General features: G+C 45.7%; 1 protein-coding gene across 2 annotated transcripts in view; it reads left to right on the top strand.

Moving 5' to 3' along the window:
- LOC110482627 (DENN domain-containing protein 2A) overlaps positions 1–21,952 on the top strand; it is a 56,873-nt gene that overhangs the window by 8,684 nt on the left and 26,237 nt on the right. Inside the window, exons 1-5 of one of the 2 annotated variants that reach the window (XM_085568190.1) lie at positions 10,401–10,524; positions 13,631–13,729; positions 15,357–16,568; positions 17,570–17,697; positions 20,906–21,027. In XM_085568190.1, coding sequence (XP_085424316.1) covers positions 13,659–13,729; positions 15,357–16,568; positions 17,570–17,697; positions 20,906–21,027 — 1,533 coding nt within the window. In that variant the 5' untranslated portion in view covers positions 10,401–10,524; positions 13,631–13,658. Of the gene's footprint in view, positions 1–10,400; positions 10,525–13,630; positions 13,730–15,356; positions 16,569–17,569; positions 17,698–20,905; positions 21,028–21,952 lie in introns of those variants that run through there. The other variant, XM_021552024.2, reaches the window with a different exon arrangement.

Here is a 21,952-nt window from a genome sequence, read left to right as displayed (position 1 = left end):
CTTTTCTTAAGCAGCAGTTTCACAGAGTCAGCATGACTTGGTGATGCAGTGATGAAGCACAGTAAGAGGTGTGGATGTGGTCACCCAGAAGAACAAGGTGATGTCACTGTCATTGCTCCATTAACTTCAGCTGAGCAATGACCTCAAAGTGAGGTTAGGAGCTTTTTGATGCTTTGGAAGAAATTTAGTGGTATTGCTTTTTCAGTTTCATGATTGAATAAAAGAAAATTATAACTACTTGGAGAAAGGTGGCAGGGTAGCCCCATCTATGTTCTTCTCTCCTTTTCTCCCTTCAATTAAATAAAGGAGTGAAAGCCTAAATAGTATTTCAGCTCCTTGTAAAGGGAGGGTTTAACACACACCCCCTCAATTTAGCTAAATTTTGGTAAGTAATGTCACTTCACAGTAAAGAACCTGACTCTTGTAAGCTTCCTTCAGATTACCTCAGATGTTTTCTTGCAAGTTTCTTGCTGTTTGGTTTGGGGTTTTTTGGGGGCATACTGAATTTAGCTCAAACTTGGCAAAAATTATTTAAGTTATTCAGAAACCATAAGTAATTTGCTCATCCAGCAACATTTAAATCTGTTTGTGATTCATGCAAATTGAGTTGCTGAGACCATGCAGCTGCATTTCAAGTATGTGAGTGCATCTTGACCAGATAAGTTATTTTCTGGAGCATTTCTAATCAAGTAAGAGAAACAGGACTTTTACACTGTGGTTCAGAGTTTGTGAGATGCTACTTCAGGAGGAGAGAGTACTTTTAAAGCACAAATCACCTCTTGGGAGTATTCTTAGTTTTATATGATAATTATATTTGCAAACACTGTGCATCTCTAATATTCTTTTTGCTTGGGAAGGTGTATAAGCAAAGATAACTTCTTACTAACCTATTTTCAGGGCTGAAATGATTACTTATTTTAATATGAATGCAGTTAACCCATTTAGGGAAGATTTTTATTAAGTAAATGCTATGCAGTCTGAACATTTGAGTTATTACATGCTGAAGAGATGGAAAGAAAAATGCCTACTTGAATGCCAAACATTTTTCTTACCAATCAAGAAGTAAATTAAGTATAGCATTACTTAAGCTCTTCTTGTTCCTCTTCTAATAGAAGAAACTGTTTGGGGAATTTCTCCCTAAAAGATCAAGTTTAGGTTTCGTTTTCCAGTTATGACTGTAGTCATTCTCTTATCAGTAAAGAAAATACAGTTGTTATCAAATATCCATTGTGTTGAACTGCAGATAACTGAGGCAACATTGGGGAGCTTCTACCTTTGTATAAAGAACATGGTTCTGGTGAGGAATATCTAAAAAAATATAATCCAGAAGAGGAGAGATTTAGATTAAATGTTAGGGGGGAATTCCTTATTGTGAGGCTGGTGATGCACTGCAAGAGGATGCCCTGCCCCTGGATGTTGTGGATGGCCTGTCCCTGGAAATGTTCAGGGCCAGGCTGGGTGGGACTTTAAGCAGCCTGATCTAGTGAAAGTTGTCCTTGTCCATGGCCAGGCATTTAGAACCAGATGATCCTTAAGGTTCCTTCCAACCCAAAGCCTTCTGTAATCTAAGTGGCCTGTTCATAGCCTGTGGAAAATGTGCATTTGCTGCAATCGCCATCTTCTACAGAGAGAAAAACATTTACAGACAGACCTCTTTCCTGAGTCAGATCTTCAAAGCTGAGTGTGTAATGCTGATGCTTTTGGGACACTGGGGATGGGAATTTCACAGAGGAACTTGCAAATCATCAGTGTTATACCAGGTGGGTCACTCTAGTGCTGGCCCTCTACTGTGGGAGACCTCTTCTCTTGCCCTGCAGGAAACCTTTCTATTCTTTTAACATCACATGAGAACCTGTAAGAGAACTGTCCAAAGCGGTTTTATGGACTTGAGCAGAAGGGGCTGTGCTTGTGTTTCTGTAGGTACCTCTGTTTTGGGGCTGAGCAGAAATTAGGTGAATGTGGAGGGTTGAAATGGACGCCACACCATAATCACTGCGGTCACCTTCAGTGCAGCTGGGATTTCCCCTTGCAGTGGACTGGAAATGGCATCTTTATGAGCATTTAAGATGAAAGGAGATGATGTTTATTGAATAGTTCAGGGTATAGGGCTTCTGCAAAGGGTTTAACTCCAGAAGATTCCTCATTTTATATTTTGTTCTGCGTCCTGTAAAACGCACCCTTGTGACACCCAGTAGTGCTTTGTAGTAATGAGTTTTTCCTGTGCACAATAAACAGTATCAGAGCCCAGTCCAGCACAACATCCAAACATCTTGGGTGGAGTATGCCCTAGTGGATACCCTGGATTACAAAACTTGGATGCACGTTCTCTGGGTTGGAAGCTTATGTACAAATAGCTCTGCTTCAGTTGTGAGATAAGGGCTGATGGAGACAATTGTACATGGGTGCTCTGCTTTTGCTCCATTATCCAGCAGTGTGATGTATGTGAAAGAAAGTAAACAATGGAAATTAAAGTCCTTTATGAATGTATTGGCTTCAGCACATCCCTTGGAAGAGAGTAGTGAACAATATGTGCTTGTTTGATACTCTCCAGTTTATAGGTTTTCTGCTGCAAGAAGCCCAGAGGAACACTTCAGCAAAGGAAAAAAACCAAATCTCCAAAATAAGTACTTTCATTTCATACATATTTTTCATTTTTCTTTGGTTGGTTGGTTGGTTTTTTGTTTAGTTATGAAATAATTTTAAGCTTTTCAAAAATTGCACCCTGATCTCTCTGAAAGTGGAATGAACTTGGGAAGAAAATATTTTCTTTTTCTAATAGAGAAAATTTACAGCACTCTTCAGTATTTGCCAAGGCAGCATTATTGGTGGATTCATGGCCTCCCTAATAGCTTCCATGGAGCTGTTGAAGTTTGTTAGGCACTGTAGAATGACTAGGGACAAACTACAGTGGAAATGTGTTAGGGATAGCATAATTATAGATCTTCTTTTGGCAGCTATTTTTTTACTGCTTCCTTGCTGATCAGTTGGAGGAAGGCAAAAGAGTATCACTTGGGGAGGAAAATGTCTAGTAATAATGTTTTGAAAGATACTTTTTGTTGTTATTTTCCACAGAGAAAATGAGAGCGATTACTCACTTTTACAGTAATTCATTTTCTGTTATCATAGGATAATTCAGATTTGGAGGGATTACAGGGGGCCTGGACTCCAGCCTCCTTCTCAAATAGTTTCAGGTCTGAGCTCAAATTGCTCAGGGCTTTGGTTGGGTCTTGAAAACCTCCAGTAATGGAGACAGCAGGGCTGTTCCAGAGCTCTGTTTTCCTCATGGTGAAAAAAGCTCTTTTATCCCCATAGTGAAAAAAAGACTTTTCCTTATATCAAGTCTCTATGTTCCCTCTCATCTTGTCTCTCATCATACCAAGAGAAAAACCGCCAAGGAATTTGCTTCAGGTCATACACTGTGCTACTGCAGTGGTTTTGTTTTTATGAGAAAAAAAAAAATTATTCAAAAGTCACAACAGAATGTGGAAATCTGTGTCATGTCTCTGAAAGGGATGGGGCACACAGGTGTCAGTTCAGGTCTGACCTGGACGTGCTTAGGTTTACAGCATCGCTGTGTCAGTCTGTCCTCCAAGCCGCCAGATGTGAGGAAGCTCTTTAGACATGTAATTATTTCTTCTGGAAGTTCCCTTTTCAGGGCTGTGATCTGTTATCTGAGACATCTCCCACATTAGCAAGCTCTGCCAGCCCTGTGGAGCTGGATCTGGAGCCTGGTGAGCAGCAGAGTTTGCGTAGGTGCACGAAGGTGCAGAGAAATGCGCTCTTGATTTTCCCAGCCATACCTAGACCTGTCTCCTTTGCAGTTAGAGAAAAAGGAATGTGTGCTTACAATTCTTTGAAAATGTTAGCTGCTTCCACAGTCACAGAATCATTTAGATTGGCAGAGACCTCCAAGATAATGGAGTCCAACCATTAACCTAAAGCTGCCAAGTCAGCCACCACACCTTGTCCCTAAGCGCCACATGAGTACAATGTGGAGCTAATTCAGTCAAAGCTGGGACTTATTTGGGAGCTAAATAAAGAGATGGAACTGCAAGTGTAAGTGCAAGCCTAGTAGGAATGTTTGTTTAAAAAATAAAAAAAAAATCTGATCCTCGATTGTGAAAATGGGTCTTAAACTTCAAAGTCATGTAGACACTTTTGAAAATTTTACCCTTCTCTATTTTACTTATTTCTTTCCCTGGGGCTTTTCTACCACAAAAAGTGGCAGAAGAATGTGCCACCAAGCCATCATGATACTTTACCAGCATTTTTGCCTGACAGTACCAGGAGATCAGATCTTTTCCCCCCTCTCTTACAAAGTTATATGATGAGAAGCTGTAGTGGAGCTCTGGGGCAGAGTGTATGGATGGTTACCTGCAACACTCTCCTCCTTCTGCTCTGCCCTTGGCTGGGGAGCCTTGGAAGAGCAAAGGGTCGTTCCTCACGTTGTTTTGTGTTCAGGTTGCCAAATTCCTGGTTACGGAGAGGGTGTGGGCGGACAAGCAACACAGTGATGTGAGTTGATTTTCTTTCTGTGTCTCTTCCTTGTCCAGTGGGATGGCACTTTGCCAGTGCTGGCAAACCCCTGTGCTGGTTTCCATCGCCTTCCAAACCCCCTCCTGTGCCCAGGATCGCCCTGCGAGGGAGGGAGCACCAAACCGCCTGTGAAAGGGTGGAGGAGGAAGAGCGATTTTTCCCCAGGATTTGGGGGTTTTGGTAGGGCTTTTTCCCCGCTTTTATTGGCCGTGAGTGCAATGACCGCTTAACCACAGGGAGCAGGCCGGCTCCCTCCCCCACGCTTCCTCTCCCTGGCAAAGAAAAGTCGCTCAGATTTCCTCCCAACACGGGCGGATGGCGGCTCGCAGCTTCATTCCTCTCCATACAAAAGGAAGGGGAAAACTGCTCTCTGCACGGGCAGATGGTTGACTGTTTCCTGGCAGCTCCGCTCCACTGTCCTTTTTCCCATTGTCCCGACACAAACACACGTACACACACGCATGACACGCCCACCGAGAGCGGCTTTCCTTCTGGAAAAATAAATAAATGCGAGCCCTCCTTGCAGAGGTTTCTTCCTCCTTGGAGCTGTGTGAGCTTCCTCCTTGTGATGGCCAAATCTTGGGCAGCTCACGTGCTGCCTGGCCCTGCTCTCTGCTCAGGAAGGCTGAGCGAGGGGATGATGTGCTGGGCTGTGGTTGGAAGGCTTCCATAAAGAATAAGGTCTGCCATAAACAGGTTCTGCCTTTGTGATGGCCTAGATACGTGGGAGAGTGAGGGTAGGAGCAAGGAGGAGGTTGAAGGAGACACAGGGAACCGAAAAGCAATCTGTGGGTGACTCTTTGCTTGAGCTCAGAAGGTGATGCTGGATGGAGACAGACTGTAGTGGAAGGTCATGGACTTGGGGTGGGTACAGGAAGGGCTCATGGAGCATGCAGATGGTGCCCCAAGGTTGTGGTGATGGACACTTCAGGAAGCTGTGTGCTAAATCCTCATCAGGAGGGACGAGAGTCAGCATCCTGCAGGATGAAGGCCACCGAAGGAGAGATTTGCTGAGACTCCATTTGTCTCCCTGATGATAACTTATTTTGGGAGAAGTTGAGGTTCTTCATTTTAATGCTCTCATTTCCTTTCTGAATGTGAGACAATTTGTCTTCCTGCCAGGAAACTCTGCAGAGTTGCTCCTCAAAGGGACCTCTTTGGGTCCCATTTATGTTAAAATAGCAGAGATTATCTCACCACATCAAAAATGAATTCTAGTGTGGTTCATGAGCTGAACACTATTTTTTAGTGACAGGTTGTTTCCTATGCTGTCAAATGTTTGGGTTTCTTATAAGCATAATAACCCTGAACTCTTTCCAATTCTTTTACACTGGAAGTGATTTACTGGTGTAGTAGGACTGGTATGTTTGTAACACAGCACTCCAATTAAAGGAGGGAAAAGCACCTACATCAGCTAGCTACACTGGTAGAAATGAGTATTTTCCAATTTCTTTTTTATTTTGTTGGGACCTGGAGCCAGTTCCACTGCATCTGGTGGAATCCTGTCTCTCTGTGGGCTGTTAGACGATTCTGCTGGCAGATGTGTGCTTGTGTGAATCTGGTCCATATTTATTTTGTTTTATTCATTATTGACCACAGTTGTCTTCTCTGTGGGTAGTTTCAAAGCCAAACAAACCAGATATGGATCACCATCTCCACTGGTGTAGTCTGCAGGCAAGGACACACCACCAGTGTCTTCTTCAGCCTTGACTTCAAGTAACTGAAGTTTCATTTATTAGGCTGCAAAGCAAAAGCAAATATTACCACCCCATCAAAGGGGATGAGCAAACCCACTGTGTGCACACAAACACTCACACAAGACCTTAAACACAGGAAGATGATCTAGTAATGCCAGGAGCTGCCCCAGAAGGGGTGCCCTCATTTCTCAGGGTCTTGGTTTCCTCATCTGGAATTACAGTTTTTTTTCAATCTTTTTTTAATTACTTCCTTGTAGAAAGCATAGCCTGAAACACATAATTCCTTGAAGCATTGCAATCATTTTAGCAGCCAGATTGGAAAATACTGAATCATTCTCTTCCTTTCCATGTGAATGTTTTCTTACTGTTTGTTAAGCTACCTGCAGGAGTTAAGACTCATCATGTCTCTAAGCAGTCATACAAATCATACTTGCCACCAGGATAAAGAGCAGTATTTACCTTCTATGCATGCAGGACTAAATCTGTAGGGGCAGGGAGTTAGAAAAAGTGTTTCTGGGTTTTTTGACAGGGTCGTGAAGCATCCCACCACTAACCCTGAAAATGCTGTGTTTTTCAGCTGAGGGTGTGTCTGCCTGAAGGAAACTGAAGAACTGTCGAATACCCTTTGAGTTGTTTTTTTTTTTCTGTTTGTTATGGGTTTAGAGGGAGGAACAAAGAGAAAATAAAACAATGGGAAATGTGGGGCAAGCTTAATAATAGTGGGTGCAACGAGCCCCGCCTTTAACAGGAGACAATTCATATTGTGAGACCCTGTTTTTGATTACTGTCTTCAGGTCAAGGTTTTATTTTTGTTTCAGTCTGTACTTTTCCATGCTGAGCATTGCCTCTGGCTCAATTACTTTCGAAAGCCTTCAGCCAAAATGGTTCAGCTGTTTTAGCGTGGAGCCTGGGGAGAAAATTGTTGCTGTGTTTGAAAAGAAAATCAGGCTTTTCTTTTGTAAAAACTTATCTTCTGCTTTGAAACAGAAGTGCTGTTTGGATCAGGAATTTGTCCTTTCCCATTCCTGAGTCATCTCTACCCCAACTTTTCCAGTGCTGTGTGGGAAGAAAGTTTCAGCTGGCACATGGTCAGCAGAGGTGTTTAGAGCTACCTTGCTACCAGGTGTGCTGTCCTTCCAGCTCTCGGTGTCAGGCAGGTGATGCTGGTGTTATCCCTGTGGAGCTTGACCTACAACCTTCAGCAAATGGTTGGAGGAGGGAAGTAATGGACAGGAGGTGAGAGTAGTTTTTCAAGGGTCCATCTGCTTTACTACAGAATAAGGATAGTCTCAGGTTGAAGTTGGGACCTGGGGTGACCCCCTGATATTGCCCACAGCAGGTTATGCTGGCTCCCTCTTCTCATTGCTGAGGGTTAACTTCTTTACAAGTAGAGTCTTGTTGCCAGCCTTGGCAAAGGGGATTGGAATTCAATGATCTTCAAGGCCCCTTCCAGCCCAAATCATTCTATGATTCCTTCCATGTGTTTAAGTGCTCATTAGGTTTTCCCAGACAGGTGACTAATGTTGCTATCTGAGCAGAAAACTTTGTGCTTCCCCTCCTTTTATTTCTTTGCAGGTTTAGGGAGTTGAACCAGGCAGCTTGTGAGCCCGTCCTAGCTTGGAAGGGCTTTACAAGCATTGGAACTCATACAAAGCAAAAGCAAGAAGGGAGGAAAAAAGTCAGCAGACCCTTAGCCAATGGCAGCTGTCAGATGTGACCAGGCATGTCTTTTACCAAGGGCAGGGATGGGGCCACCTTGCTGGCAGCCAGGTGAGGAGCAGGGCAGGCCCTTGAACCATGGTAATCCTTTCAGTCAGGTTAAAGACACATAAGCAGGCAGAGTTTGTTCTGTGTGCTTAGAGAGGGAGGAGGTCAGGAGACCAAATTATACTGTAAAGTTAAAGACATGTCCTAACACCCAGCCCAGATTTGCTGGATATGGCCAGTTCCTGCATTCCTCACATTGCAGCCTTGTTCCCCTGATGTGGGATGTTGCACAAAGGCAGAGGTTGTGGTACTTCGATTCCACTCAGGGTTTTTGAAAATACAGTTTGTTTTGACACATGGGATCCTCCTGACCCCCCTGGTAAGCCCTGTGGTGTAAGATAGGATAGATCAAAGGGAAAAGTTGGGACAGAGTGGGGTGAGGGGAGTAGGAGGCTGTGTGGGATCTGGCTCTAAAAGATGCTGTAGGAGCATGTTACTTCCCCGTTGTTGGTCCTTTATCAATACACTTTGCATAATTTTATCCTGCTTTTTTATGAGTTGGCCCTGATTATCTGGAATTATGTACAATTAGGATCCCATTACGAGTGTGATGAGCTGAGCAATCCTGCTGTTGGTGTCTTCAGTCTACACGAGATTCATGTATCCAGGACAATCAGTGTCTGCAAAGAGGTCACCTTGCCCTAAACTGACTGTGCCCAGCACAGGGTGGCAGAGTAGCTGAGGTGGGAAGGCACCTCTGGAGGTGGCAAATACAGCCCCATGCTCAGAGTGTGGTCTTGTAGAGCAAGCAGCCTGTTCAGGATGTTATCCAGTTGGGTACTGGGTATCTCTAAGGGCAGAGCCTCCACCATCCCTCTGGTCTTAGTCACCCTCTTGTAAAAAGGTTTTTCTTTGTGAGTGAGCTGACTGATCCTTTCTGAGAAGCCCTGCTGCTGTGGAGGTGACCCATCTACAGGTCTGGCCAGGAGAGGGAAGAAGTGGACTTTGTGTAAGTTGTCTGAGGAGAAGCTGTTTGGGCTGTCAGCTGGGGAAGGCTCATGGCACAGGTTGTAGGGCTCAAATTTGAGAAAATCCATGCATTACTGCTGGGTTGGTGTTGGGCACCTCGAGTAGGGACAAGATGTAAGCATCTTATTTCACCAAGGGAGCCTCTCCTGGCTCCTGGTGCCCTTCTCAGCTCTGGCTGCATCCCTGCTTGGCTTGTGTCCTCCCTGCTGAGCAGGGGCTCTCTCCCTGAGGTTACACTCTGCCAGTGGCCTCAGGAAGGCAGCGTGTTGGTGCTGGGAACGTGGACACTGCCCGGTGCTGGGGCTGTGTGTGTGAGCACAGGCACGCATCCTCATGCCTGCTTCTTCCCCCAAAGGAAAACAGCCTCCAAACAGAGCAAGTGCTGGGGGAGGGAGCCTTGAAGGCTTTAACTGTTGGTTTCCCCTTACTCATGTTTTTCCTGTTAGTGTTTTGTCTTCTTGGCATCCTTCCTGTTCTTTATATGTGTATGTATGTTATATATTGTTGCCTCCTTTTTGCCGTCTTTGTGCTGCACCCTTTGTTGTGTAAAGCACCGGAGCAGGCATACGTGACTTGTAGGCTTTGGCTGCTCAGAGTTACTTGGGTTTTGAGCACCAAGGAGAAACATAGCATGGCCTTTTTTCTTCTTGAGAAGAGTTGGACCAGCTGCAGGTTGCTCTTGTTGCTGTGAAGCCTTGCTGTTCATATGCACCAGCAGTGTAGCTAGCATCTACTTGTGGACATGGATGAAATTTTTGCGAGATTGAGAGTAAACAGAGCAAAGGAAACCTTGAGATATGGCCTCCAGCGTGCAGCAAGTGTAATACTCATCCCCAAACCACCTTCGAGGTGTGCTTGGTTTGTTCCCCACAGACAAAACTGCAAAGATGGGAGGCCTGGGAGGTTTGCTGCCATTGCTGCCTGACCTTCTCAGAGGCAAACCCCCCCATGTGTGACCTGTGTGCTGGCTGTGTGCATTTCCAGTCATAGGGACTGCAGGGCCTTTGTGCTCCCCTGGCTTTCCTCGTTGTTTGGTGGCTGCACCAAGTGCAGTGGGCAAAGCTGGTGTCTTCGTCTCCCTGGAGGTCTTCCCCTGGAAGCCTTTTCTGCCCTTTGAGGGTGGGAGTGTGCCTCTTTTTTATTCACTGGTTGCTCTGGAAACATCTCATAGTATCCCGTGCCCTGAACCAGATGTGCGTACTCCAAAAGCACTTGGATCGGAAGTGGGGAAGAGGGCACTGGGGAAGGGGGGCGGGAGGAAAACTTAAATTAGAAGAAAGCCAAACAGCTATTGCTGGAGACAGATGATTACAGCTCATGTCAAGGCTGTTTCCTGCATGCCAATGATAGATCAGTAAACAAACGCCTCTCTGCGAACACAAAGCAGGCAGGAACTGTGTTTGGAAGAGAGAGGTCGGGCTAGGTCTCCCTTCACTTGGTAGCAGGAAGCCCCTATCACATGGCCCTGGGAATTGTGAGGCCGGGTGCATGTGGGAGATACGCTGAGAGGTTTCTGCTGGGAGACTTCACATCCTTCCCAGGGTCCAGCCAACAGGTTTGACAGCTTCCTCCTCTCCCTCTTTCCTCCCACCTCCTCCCCTGTCCTTCCTTTCCCAGTTTAATTTTGAAACACTATCAGATGACTGCTTTGTTCCCCCAAACAATGGCAGGGAATAAATTGCAGTGACAAGGTTCTCCAAATGGGGCTCAGTATCTTCTCTCCCCTTTCATGGCCTTGATGTCCTGCTCCAGGATCTACATGCCAGGTGCAGCGGCCTCAGGCTCGGGTTCTGTGGGGCTGTGCCTCCCATTGCTGGTAGAAAGTTCTTGTGTGGTTTTTAGAGAAAGCAGCAACCTGTCAAGAAGTACCAGCTTGATGAGTGGTGTATGTCCTTCTCGGGTCTCCTGCTTATGGAACTCAGCCCTGCTTCTTTCCTTTAGGCAGTTTGTAGAGCCCTGGTCACATTGCTCATAAAGCAGGAAAGCAAAGCATTTCAGATAACACTTCTCATCCTCTGGCAGGTCTCCCTTCCCCAGCCTTACACACGCTCTTTTGTGCTCTCTCCCCACTGCCCTCTGCCTTCCCCTCCTGTGCACAGAATCTCATTACCTCCCTTGTCGGAGACTGGGTTTGTATTGGGCCCCTTCTATGTGCTGCTTTGTCAGAAACTCTCAGTGAGCTGTAGCAGGTCACAGAGATACTCCAAAGGGCCTGAGCCAGCACATAGAGTAGTGTGTAGTTGATTGTAGGAGAGATGTGGGCAGTAGGAGGGACAAGAGTTCCCTTTGCCCTTAACAATGAATTCATGTTAGCTCTGTGTGCCTTGTGGAGCCAAAACTTGGAAAACCAAAGTAGATATTCTCTGTCTGCTGGAGGCAATTTGCCATTATTGCCATCACAATTCCTTGGTCAGGTGTTGGCAATGCCTATGGGTCAGGCATGCAAGTTATTTCTAGTGATCTTATTATTGGAAGAAATGATCATATCACCTCTGAAGCTCTTCTGGGCTTGTACTTGGCCCCTGGAAATTATTTGATTGTTGGGCTTATTCAGAGGTACCTTTTTATTTTCTACTGTTTTATTCCAGAGGTGACTCTTTTTTCCCTCATGTGTCTTTTGACGTGTTTGGATAAATATTTACTCTTTTGAGCAGAACCAGCTAACGTGCTGTAGGGATCCTCTAGGTGATGTTGAGGGCACCATGTGTGCCCTGCTGCTCAGAGGGAAGGCACAGCTCCCCATGTATCTCCTAGGGATGACTTCACTCCCTCAGCAGTGTGTGTTGTCAGTGGGGGTGTCAGTAGGTAGCTGGCTGTTGTCACAGCTTTGGAAACTCCTGGACCACTCTTTAATCTGCCTAGCATGAGTGTTGCTTTGGTTACTCCAGCCACACTTGTGCCTAGAAGGGACAGACAACTCTCTTGGTTCCAAGTCATGCTCACCTGCTGCTTGCCGTGGTGCTCCTTTCCCGTGAGACTCGTGCCAAGCATCAGCACACATCTGCTGGTACCCAGATGTTCATTTTCAAGGCAGGCTGTTGGAAAAGGCCGAGAGATGGAGTTTCCTGATGGGAAAACTGAGTAATCTCATGAAGACAGAAGAGTGCATCCCCATTGAGCGTTCAGTGTTTCAGCAGGGCCATGGGGACTGTGTGTGTGGACACAAGAAATGTATTTCTCACTGCTAAAGGCAGAGATGAGGAGCTGCAAGGCACTGAATGAGTGCTGAGTGAAGAGACTGTCCCTGCTCTAGGGATGTTGTAAACCAAGTGCAGAGCAGACTCTGTTGCAGCTTTGCAGGAATCTGCTTTGGCTGCCTGGGTGAATCATTCTTTGGCCACGAGTATGGTTAGTTTTTCATTATTTTCAATCCATAACAGTTAAGGGATGGATGAATAGATTTTGGTTCTTGGGCTGGTAAATTTTCTTGACAGTGTTGCAAAGCTGCTCTGTGTCTAGAAGTGAAGTGGGTGCTTGTTCCAGTTACTAATGAGGGAGAGAAGCCAAGGCAGTTTATTGTCTGGGAAAAGAGAGTCTGCTGAATGGTTAGCAATGAGCTGCCCCGAGTGTGTACACATTGAGTTGACCCAGAGTTCACTCCTCGCCTCAGGAACATTGCCAGTATGGAATAAAAGGAGGGAGAGAAAACTGTGAACAAACAAAACTGATTTCCCACCCCCACCCCCCTTTTCCTTTCTCTGCCCAAAAGCTTGAACAGCTTTTGTTCCTTACTGTTTCTGGTGTGGTGAGCTATATGTTTTTTTAATGACAAGAGGCACTTGGTCTTGTCAAATGCCAGGCATGGCAGGGCAGCCTCTGGCAGACCAGCTGGTGGAGATATCTGAGAGACTTTTCCAAGTATTGCCTACAAGATGGTGAGCCTGTTGTCATTGCAATGCTTTACAGTAGTCAGACCATCCTGATAAGTGAGCAGAGATGGTGCTGCAGAGTAATTCTTCTATTTTCTATTTAACAAAAAAGAGCATTGCAGCACAATAAAATGGAGGTGGAGTCTGTTGTATTGGCTGGGTAGCAGTGGCACTCAAAGAGAGGGACAGTCATTCCAAGAGTGCTAGAAATCACGAGGCAAACAGAATGACTCATTTTTGTGAATGATTTATCTTATTCCCACAAGGAGTTGTCCTCTGAAATGAGATCAGTAGCAGGCTAACATGGCCCACCAGAGAGAAGACCTGCAGTTAAGTGTCTCTTCAGGCTAAAATGTTTTCTCATCCCAAGCTTTGAATGTTGTGACAGTGTTGTATGCCCAGCAGCCACTTCAGACTTGTGGCCTTAACACAGGTTGTTATAAAATTGTTTTTGATTTAGTCTTCTGCGAGGGGAAAAAATGTCTAAATCTGATGAGATTTAGGCAATGAAAGCCTTGTTGAAATGTTCTCCATATTTAATTCAAGGTGCAGCAATTGATGCTGAGTCAAAGACAATTTTTGCCCTCAAAAACTGTCAGCTCCTCACTGGGCTTCTGAGAGGTGTTGCTGTCACCCCTCTTCTCGGGGAGGAAGCCTGGGCTGTCTTCAGACAGCTGTCATGTTTTGCTTCAGCTCCTCTCCTGGATTTCAAGAAGTGTGTGTGTGTGTGTAGAAGGAAAAGAGGAGGATGCTGAGCAGAGAGCAATGCTTCTTCCTTGTGTCTGTCTGCAGGTGACCTGCTCCCCTGCTGTGTGCTGACATGATGACAGGAAGCAAGGCGGCCGATGTGAGCAGCAAGTCTGGGGGTGCTGTCTGCAAGTCTGTTGAGAGGTGAGAGCTTTCCATGTTCCACTGCCAGTGTGCTTTGCTTGTTTTATTATCCCCAACACAAAGAAAACCAAAGGAATGAAACCTTCTCTCTGCTAGGAACTGTCCCTCTCTCCTCCCACATTAAAACACACCCCACAGGTCCCATCTTGCGATTCTGTGTATTAAATCATCCAGTCAAACTTCTAATATTCCAGACTCACAATGCTGGAAAAGGTCTGCCCCAAGGCAAGACCACTTGTGCTGATGATATCTCTGTCAATGTTTGCCCTGCCTGCACTTGAAGTATTTAAACCTGGAGACTCCTCAGCAGAGCCCCACCATCCCCACCCATAGCAGGGTGGCTTCTGCTCTGAGGTCCAACCACCATGGCACTGTGATGTCCAGCTTGGGAAAGACCATGGTGTTCACAGCACCAGCTCTCAACCAAAACACAATGTCACTGCCACAGCCAGGAGTTAAATATCTGTGAGGCTGAGGAAGAACAAGTGTGGCTCAGGTCCCATTTCTCAGAAGCCTGTCTCAGACTCACTGTGCACCACAACTGAGTCTGCAATGGCTGCCAGCACTGCTTAGCTCCAGGACAAAGCTCCAGGCCTGACAGCACACAGGGTATCCCCACAGATGCTCTTACAGACTGCAAAGTTCTGGAAGAGACACAACTGACACATTTAAATGAATGGGGCAATTTCCCAAGTTGAATCTTAATGTTGGGATTGTGGTTAAATGGGACTAATTATATGGATTTGCATCCTAGTAATTACATTTTGTTGTTTGGTACTCTTTCCCAAGCCCAGGCAAACCTCAAAGACATGGCCTAGTGCTTCAGTTCAGAAACATTTTGTGTTGGAATATGCTTGTTTAGAAGGATATTGACAAAATATCACAGTATTGATACCGTGGAACCACACACTTGGAAATCTCTAGACTAAGTATGTTTGGAATTTTTGTTGCACTTTGGACCCAAAGAGTGAAGATGTTTCATCTGAGAATGTTGAATCTGGTTTGTGGGTGCTGTGGGACAGTGCCTGAGTGCATGGTGGGGCTAAGAGCGCATGTAGACTGGGATGGAAGAGCCCATAGAAATGGAATAGTAAAAGTGCAGTCTTTGGGCATCAGTATGCATTTGGGAAATATTAGGATGGACTGAGAGAGATCCTCTGAGCAGACACTACAGGAATGCCAGCTGCTTTCTCCTCTGTGTAACAGCAGTCATTTTGCTGTTGTTTGCAGGTGGTCCATTTTGCATTTGTTTGCTTAATGCCTGATGGTGTCCAAAACTCTGCTGCACTTCTGCACGCACACACACACACACACACACACATTGGTGAAGCTCTCATTGGTATCAGCATGTCTGATGTACAAAAAATACCTCTCTTACCTGCAGCCTACTTCTTCCACAGAAAAAGACTCAGTTTCCAGCCTTATCTTGGTTTTAACGAGAGAAGAGCAGTATATTCTGGCTAGAAGGATCTTTCCCTGAGCATTGTCCCCTCTAAGCCTATGTCAAGTGCTTGGTTTGAGCATCCTCTGCCATCAGCTTTATGCGTAAAGTTTGAGGAGCTGATGAACTAAACCAAGGATGAGCAATGGCAGTGAATGTTTCTTTCCTTTTTGCCTTTGTATGCAGGATCAAGGTTGCAGATAAAAACAATACAGCAGCTGTGAAGGAATTAGAAAAAGCTTTGTGTGGATTTTTGAGTGAGAAATGTTCTGAAGGTTCCTCTGTTGCCCTGGGTTTAACACCTGAAGCTGAACCAGTTTCTTCTGTGGTGAAGAACCCGCTGGGAGCCTTGGAGAACTTGATGCTGGATCCAAGGCTTGACTGCTTTCAGCAGAACATGCTTAGTCCTAAAATGATCATCAGTGACCCGTCTGTGGATCTGAATGTCAAAGAAAACAATAAAATCATCAGGAGACAGATAGGAGGCACTCAGAGTATACAGTCACCTGGAAAAATTGGCTTGAGAAATAAGTCCTTCAGCATCAAGGACAAAATTTCAGAATGGGAAGGGAAAAAGGAAACGCAGTCTGCTCCTCGCAGAGAGGAGGAGCCAGGAGTTAAAGAACAGCACAGGATGCCTTGTGTAACTGAGAAGATGAGTGGGGAAGCAGTGGTAACTCGGAAAGCAGAGACCAAGAGACTTCAGAGCTGGGAACTGGAGTGCAAAGGGGCAGGCAAAGAGAATGAGCGGAAGGCAGGAACTCAGAAAGGCACAGGGCAAGCAGCAGAGCGAAAAGGGGAAGCGCAGAAGGATGATGAAATGGAGTTCAGCCCTGGAAAATGCAAGGAAGTGAAAGGTGGGAAGTGGGACATCCAGAAGGAGAACCTTTCAGTGCTTAGTCAGGTCAAGAAGCTAGAGCAGGCTTTGAAGGATGGCTCAGCAGAGCTGCAGCCGCAGTTGCCTGGTACTTACTATTCCCCACAGTGCTTGCAGGAGAAGGCTGCACAAGGGCACACTGCTCCCGAGGGCCATGAGGGCGTATGTGGGGCTGAGCTCAACAAAAGGCTTCTTGGCGTGGACTCTGAAATCAGTGAGCCAATTTTTGGGACTCTAGAAGAGATTAGAACGTCTCATGTGAAATCCAAGCACTGCACGGTGGAGAATGTGTACACAGAGCCGGGAGTGCCAGAGAAGAAGCCCTTCATCAACCCACTGCCCAAGCCTCGGCGGACTTTCAAACATGAGGGGGAAGAGGACTGGGTGCCCGCAGTTAGGAATAAAAGAAACTTACCCCCTCTGCCATCCATTCCTCCCCCTCCTCTGCCCTCCTCTCCTCCGCCATCAGCTGTCAGCAGGAGGCTCTGGAGCGGGAAGCACAAGAACAACGCTGACCACAGGTATTGGGGCTGTTTTTCATGAAGCTGTTGGGTCTTCATGGTAGAGTCCCACCTTCCCATCTCTCTCTGAGAGAGACAAATCTTCCCTTTTTGCTCAGAATCTCTAGCATAATCAGCACTCAGTCATGTCTCCAAGAATGTAGGAGTGGCCAGCACTACTCCACAGGGTGACTTTGGAGGGATAAGTCATGGCAGATTTAAGGTCACTGTATTACATGGCTTAACCTTCAAGCCCAAAATTGAGGCATTTGAGGTTTTGTTTTGGTTTTCTTAGGAGAAACTCTGCTTAATTACAAAATGACCACAGCTGGTCTGGAACAGTGTTTGGAATGATAATCTCTAGTCACTACTGGAGCATTTTCACTGTCCATAGTAAACCTCAGTGAATCTGATGTGTATGTATTCTTCTGGAGTGTTTGCTTGCCTTTTATCCCCTCCCACGTGATTGTCAGATTGTCACATTTTTTTGGGGTGGGGAATATAAAATATACGGATAAATTGTCACTTAAAGGTTTTTGGCTCTGTTGCAGAAAGGAAATCAAAACTTGCTAGATTTTCTCATGAAGGGCACAGTTTTACCCTTCTTACCATTCTGCAAGCAAGTTTTGGTTTTCTCTGCTGATCAGAGAGCTGATTTTGGGGCCCTCTTGCACTTTTCGTGGGTGAGATCTGTGCTGTAAATGGGAGCTCTCATGTCCTAAGGTTCTGTGCAGTGTTCCAGGATGTGCCATTTCACACTTGCATCTTCACAGTGTGCTATTACCATAACAACCCAGATTATCTATGGCACCCCCAAATGCCTTTATTTGCTGATAAAAACAGCCAATCTCAGTATTGCATTTTCGTGCTTTATATGGGATGAGGCAGCGAAACCTTCTCGGTAATTTATTTTGCCAGCTGTGTTGCGCATTGGAGAAGTGAATTAGCTGTAACTTGGTTATAAATGCTGGTTAACTGCCTCACTCTTCTCTCTGCTCCTCCTCCCCGTCTCCGTGGTGCAGGAAATCGTATGAGTTTGAAGACTTGCTGCAGTCGTCATCCGAGCACGGCCGCGTGGATTGGTACGCGCAGACAAAGCTGGCCCTCACACGCACTTTATCTGAGGAGAACGTCTATGAAGACATCCTGGGTAGGAACCCTGTGCAGGGGAGGGAGCTGGCTGCTAGTCCTGAGTAGCAGGGGCTCATGGTCAACAGGCAGAGGTGCTGAATAAAGTGTGTTTATTATCCAAATGTAAACCAGGACACATTTGGCACGTATTATTGGGAAGTAATAAGAAAAAATGGACGAGGTACTTCAAAGCTCATCAGCTTCAAAGATAAACCTGAGGCATATGGGAGGCAGCTTTTATTTTTTGCTGGCATATCTTCTCTGCCTTCCTTTTGTCCTGTGGATTACTTCTCACAGCTCTGATCTGCCCATTGTGGTGATTTTGTCACTGCTGAGATAATGTGAACTGTCTGAAAACATAGCCTTGAACTCAGTTCCACAGCTCAGGAACACGATTGTGTATGGCTCCAGGTACCATTACAATTAAGAAACTGGGTCCCACATTCTTTGAAATTGAGTTTTATTTAGTCCTCTAGCTTCAGTGTCAGATCAATACCATTTTGAAGACTATTTCCTGCAACCCTCTCCATTTATATAGTGTTTTTTAATCTTTTGAGCTAGGTGGCCTTTGATGGAACATAGAAGTGTCCACCTTGAAAATGCCTTAATAAGTTTTAGTAGCTGTAGGCTGGTTCTGCATAAATCTCTTGGCAGAGGTCAGCAGATTAGGAAGGGAATAGCTGCCTCAGTGCCATGCTGCTGTAATCCTACAGAGGTGCTCTGTGTTGTTCAGCATAGGAGGAGCTGCACTTTCTCAGGAGCAGGCCAGGCATTATTCTTTTGATATGAATAAAATCTGATCATACTTAATGAGAAAGGACTCTTAAAGGAATCATGTTCCTTTGGGGCTGATGGCAGACAAGGGAATTCTAATCCATCCTTTCTGACATTTTTGAAGCTGTCGGCCTCATTTGTGGAGCTAAGGGCCTTGTGTTTGCTTTTTTTCTTTTCACTTGGGGGGCCAAAGGAACAGGGAGTGTCTAAGCAGCTGCTGTAGGGTTTTTGTGTTGGGGCATGATGGGAGGTCTCAGAAACCACTGAGTAAGGGTCACCTTGTCAGCTGGAATAACATGGATAGCATTACAGAGTGGCTGTGAAGGCAAATCCATCTATTCAAACACAAGCACACCCCCATGTCCCAAGTGTGCAGGGAACTCAAATATCAGCCTGAAGTTCCTCTCCCCTCCAGCTTTTACTTGCAAAGATTAGAAGAAAACAAAGTTATAGGTAATTGTCAGCTAATAGAGCATGTTTGTTTTTTGTTTTCTTGCTGCGTGTTAAGGCTTTGCCTGGAGTCAGTGATCTTTAATTGATTTCTGGATTCCTGGTGGTGTTACCATGGAAGCTTCAGGAAAGGGGTGGACAGGGATAACTCAAAATAAAGAGCTGCAGTTTTGTTTTTCACAAGACCACAGACAAGTTTAATCCACAAGACAAACATAATGTGAAAACCTCAGCAGTGGAGGGGGAAGCAAGCCTTCAGCCAGAGGACACTGCTGCTGGCCCACAGACAATCACATGTGCCCATCAGGACCTGCAAGCACACACATACAAACACTCACGTGTGTGACTTGGAGGGGTTCAGCTGCTGGTGGGATAATGGTTCCAATTCCCAGGGAGTCACACAAATTTCCTTCATGCACCCTCTTTTCCCCTGTTCACCATTGCTTACCTGGCATAATGGAAGCTGGGCAATGGATGACAAGGTTTATTTGTGAAAAAGAGGGAAATGGTGTTCTTTCTTCTAGACTGAAGCTAATTTGACTTTTTTAGCAGTTTGAGGATGGGACAGGTGACAGAATCCAAGTTTATTCTTTTTTTTTCTCCAGTCTTCCCAGTTGCATAACAGCTGAAGTATATTTTCAATACTGAAAGAGGCCATTGAAATTAGAAAGTGGAGCCAGTTTCAGGGACAGGAGAATGTTTGCTGACCAAGTGTTAGTGCAGCTTTGCTTTGCTGGTGTCACACTCACTTGCCTTCTCCATGGTGAATTTGGATTCCCTGCTGGAGCACAGGGTGTCACCAGCTACTGGAGAGGACAGTGCTGGGAAAGGCTTGGGTTTCTGTCCTTGTCTGAAGAGTTCAGCTGCACTCCTGCCCCAGCTGGGCAGGCAGGTGGGATCCCACAGCCATTACTTGTCCTGCTGCAGGGGCTTGCAGCACCCCTGGCTTCAGTCCTTACGCTCAGCCAAGCATTATGTGACAGTAAGAGAAAGGCAGTTGCTTTGAGTCCCAGCTCTCCACTGGGATATGGCATGAAATGAGGGCAGTGAAGAGACAAGGCTCATAACATATCATTTGCCTGTGCAGATGCTTGGGCTAAGCCTTTGTCAGTGGTTTCTTAGATGCCTGGGTGGAGATGTCACAACCTGCTTTGTCAGAGCTGCGCTCTTTGTGGACACACTTAGGCTTGTATTCCCTAGTACTGCTGAAGAGTGGGATACAAGAAATTCATTACATATGATTTTGGGGGTTTGAAACTCAAATTAGCTGTGTGTCTCATCTCCAGAATTACTGGGAAGAAAGGAACCTACATCTACTTCAGAGGTGTGTGTTGTGTTCCACATGCCCTCCCCCCATCTTTCTTCAGGGGAAGAGCATCCTAACTTTGAGTGGCTTAATCCTTCCCTCTTTCTAAAGTACAGAGTGTGAGACTGAGGTCTCCATGATTGGTATTTGAATGGATTGTGTGATAGATATCCATGTCCAGAGTGTGGATTAAACCTTTCTGCAGTCAGCCTGAGAGCAGGGCATCACTTCAGCCCCAAGTAGCTGATGACCAGATGTCATCCCCCTAAATGTGGAACTTAAACAGAGAGAGGACCTTCATGCCAGGCTTCAACTCACAGTTTCATTGAGCAACTCCAAGCAGAGGACTGGAAAGAAGGAAATGTAGTTATGAACTACAATGTGCATGAGAACATCACAGCTCTTCTGGATGCAGGAAAATGAACGTGAGGGCTCACAGGGTCTTTTTCATCTGTAGTATCTGTGATATGTTTCTAGGACTGCATCTGTCTGTGTCAGGGTTTGGACACTGTCCAGCAAGCAGCTGGACTTCTAGGACTATGGAGAGAATGAAGCAATTGCAGGAATGCTTGAGAACAGGTCTTTATGTCTGATGTGGGAGGTGGGAGAAGACCGGCGGATCCCTAAACAGATTTTTATGGCAAACCTCAGAAATTTTCTGCTCTTAGAATCTTTTGTTTTTGGCTTTTTGCTGCAGATCCACCATCAAAGGAAAACCCTTATGAAGACATTGAGACCAACAGCCGCTGTTTGGGGAAGAAATGTGTCCTGACCTTCCCAGCATCCCCCACCTCTTCTGTACCTGGGACTCCCACAAAGGTACTGTGAGTCAAGTGGCCACCTCTTCTGCTCCAGAAAGTTTTTGGGTGAAATCCAGGTCCTGTGTGGAAAAAGTGGATACCTTCATCATGTTAGGGATTTTTCCTTTATGTCTTTTGCCACAGAGTACATTGTGATAAGAGGGGATTTACTGTCCTTCAGTGAGGTAAAAAACAAACCAGCATTCCCTTACATAAATGTTTTGTTTGCTTTCACTTTTTTTTTCACTTCAGGATTGCCTTCCCTGGTGGTGTGGGAAGATCTTTCTCCCCTCAAAGAGGGCATGGAAGTATTTGGGTAATCAAGGGCTGCAGTAGTCCTGTCTCAGTGTCTGTGGGCTGTGCAGTCTGCCCATGCTGGTGCCCAGGTTCCCCTGCAGCACATCCCCCACCCCCCAGGAGCCTTTTTTGCTCTCTCCATGAGACAATTTGCTGGTAATAAGGCAGTGCCAGTCCCCTGGGTGGAGAGCCAGTGCTAGAAGGGTGTCCCCACCACAGCCCAGCTTTTTCCTCCTTGTCCATGGAACCAAAAGAAGAGGTAAAACTTTGACTGGAGAGAGCTCAGGGTTTACCAAGGTCCTTCTCTCTCAGCCTCCCAAGCTGCTTTGCTTGATTCATGGTGCCTGTTTAGATAATCCAAGCCTAGGACAGCAGGGACAGCATGACAGCCAAAGTCATCTTGGCAATAGATGGGTCCAGAGTGGATAGCAGGATCTAAACACAACTTTCCTAGCCAAAGGGTTTTCTCATGCTTTCCAAGTAACAACTATTATTAGAGCTGTTATTCAACATTTTCAGAAGTTGTATGTGCAGCATTCCTTGACATGCTGCTCTTTTCCAACCCACTTAATCAGCAGCTGAGGTGATTTTGGATAATTCAGCTCTTTAAAGTGAAAATTGTTCTGTGGTTCTCAATCCATTTTCCT

The sequence above is a fragment of the Lonchura striata genome, chromosome 1A (assembly GCF_050655825.1).
Source record: "Lonchura striata isolate lonStrDom1 chromosome 1A, ASM5065582v1, whole genome shotgun sequence".
NCBI lineage: Eukaryota > Metazoa > Chordata > Aves > Passeriformes > Estrildidae > Lonchura > Lonchura striata.
Note: the sequence above shows the minus strand (reverse complement) of the source record. Positions and strands in the feature narration are given on the sequence as shown.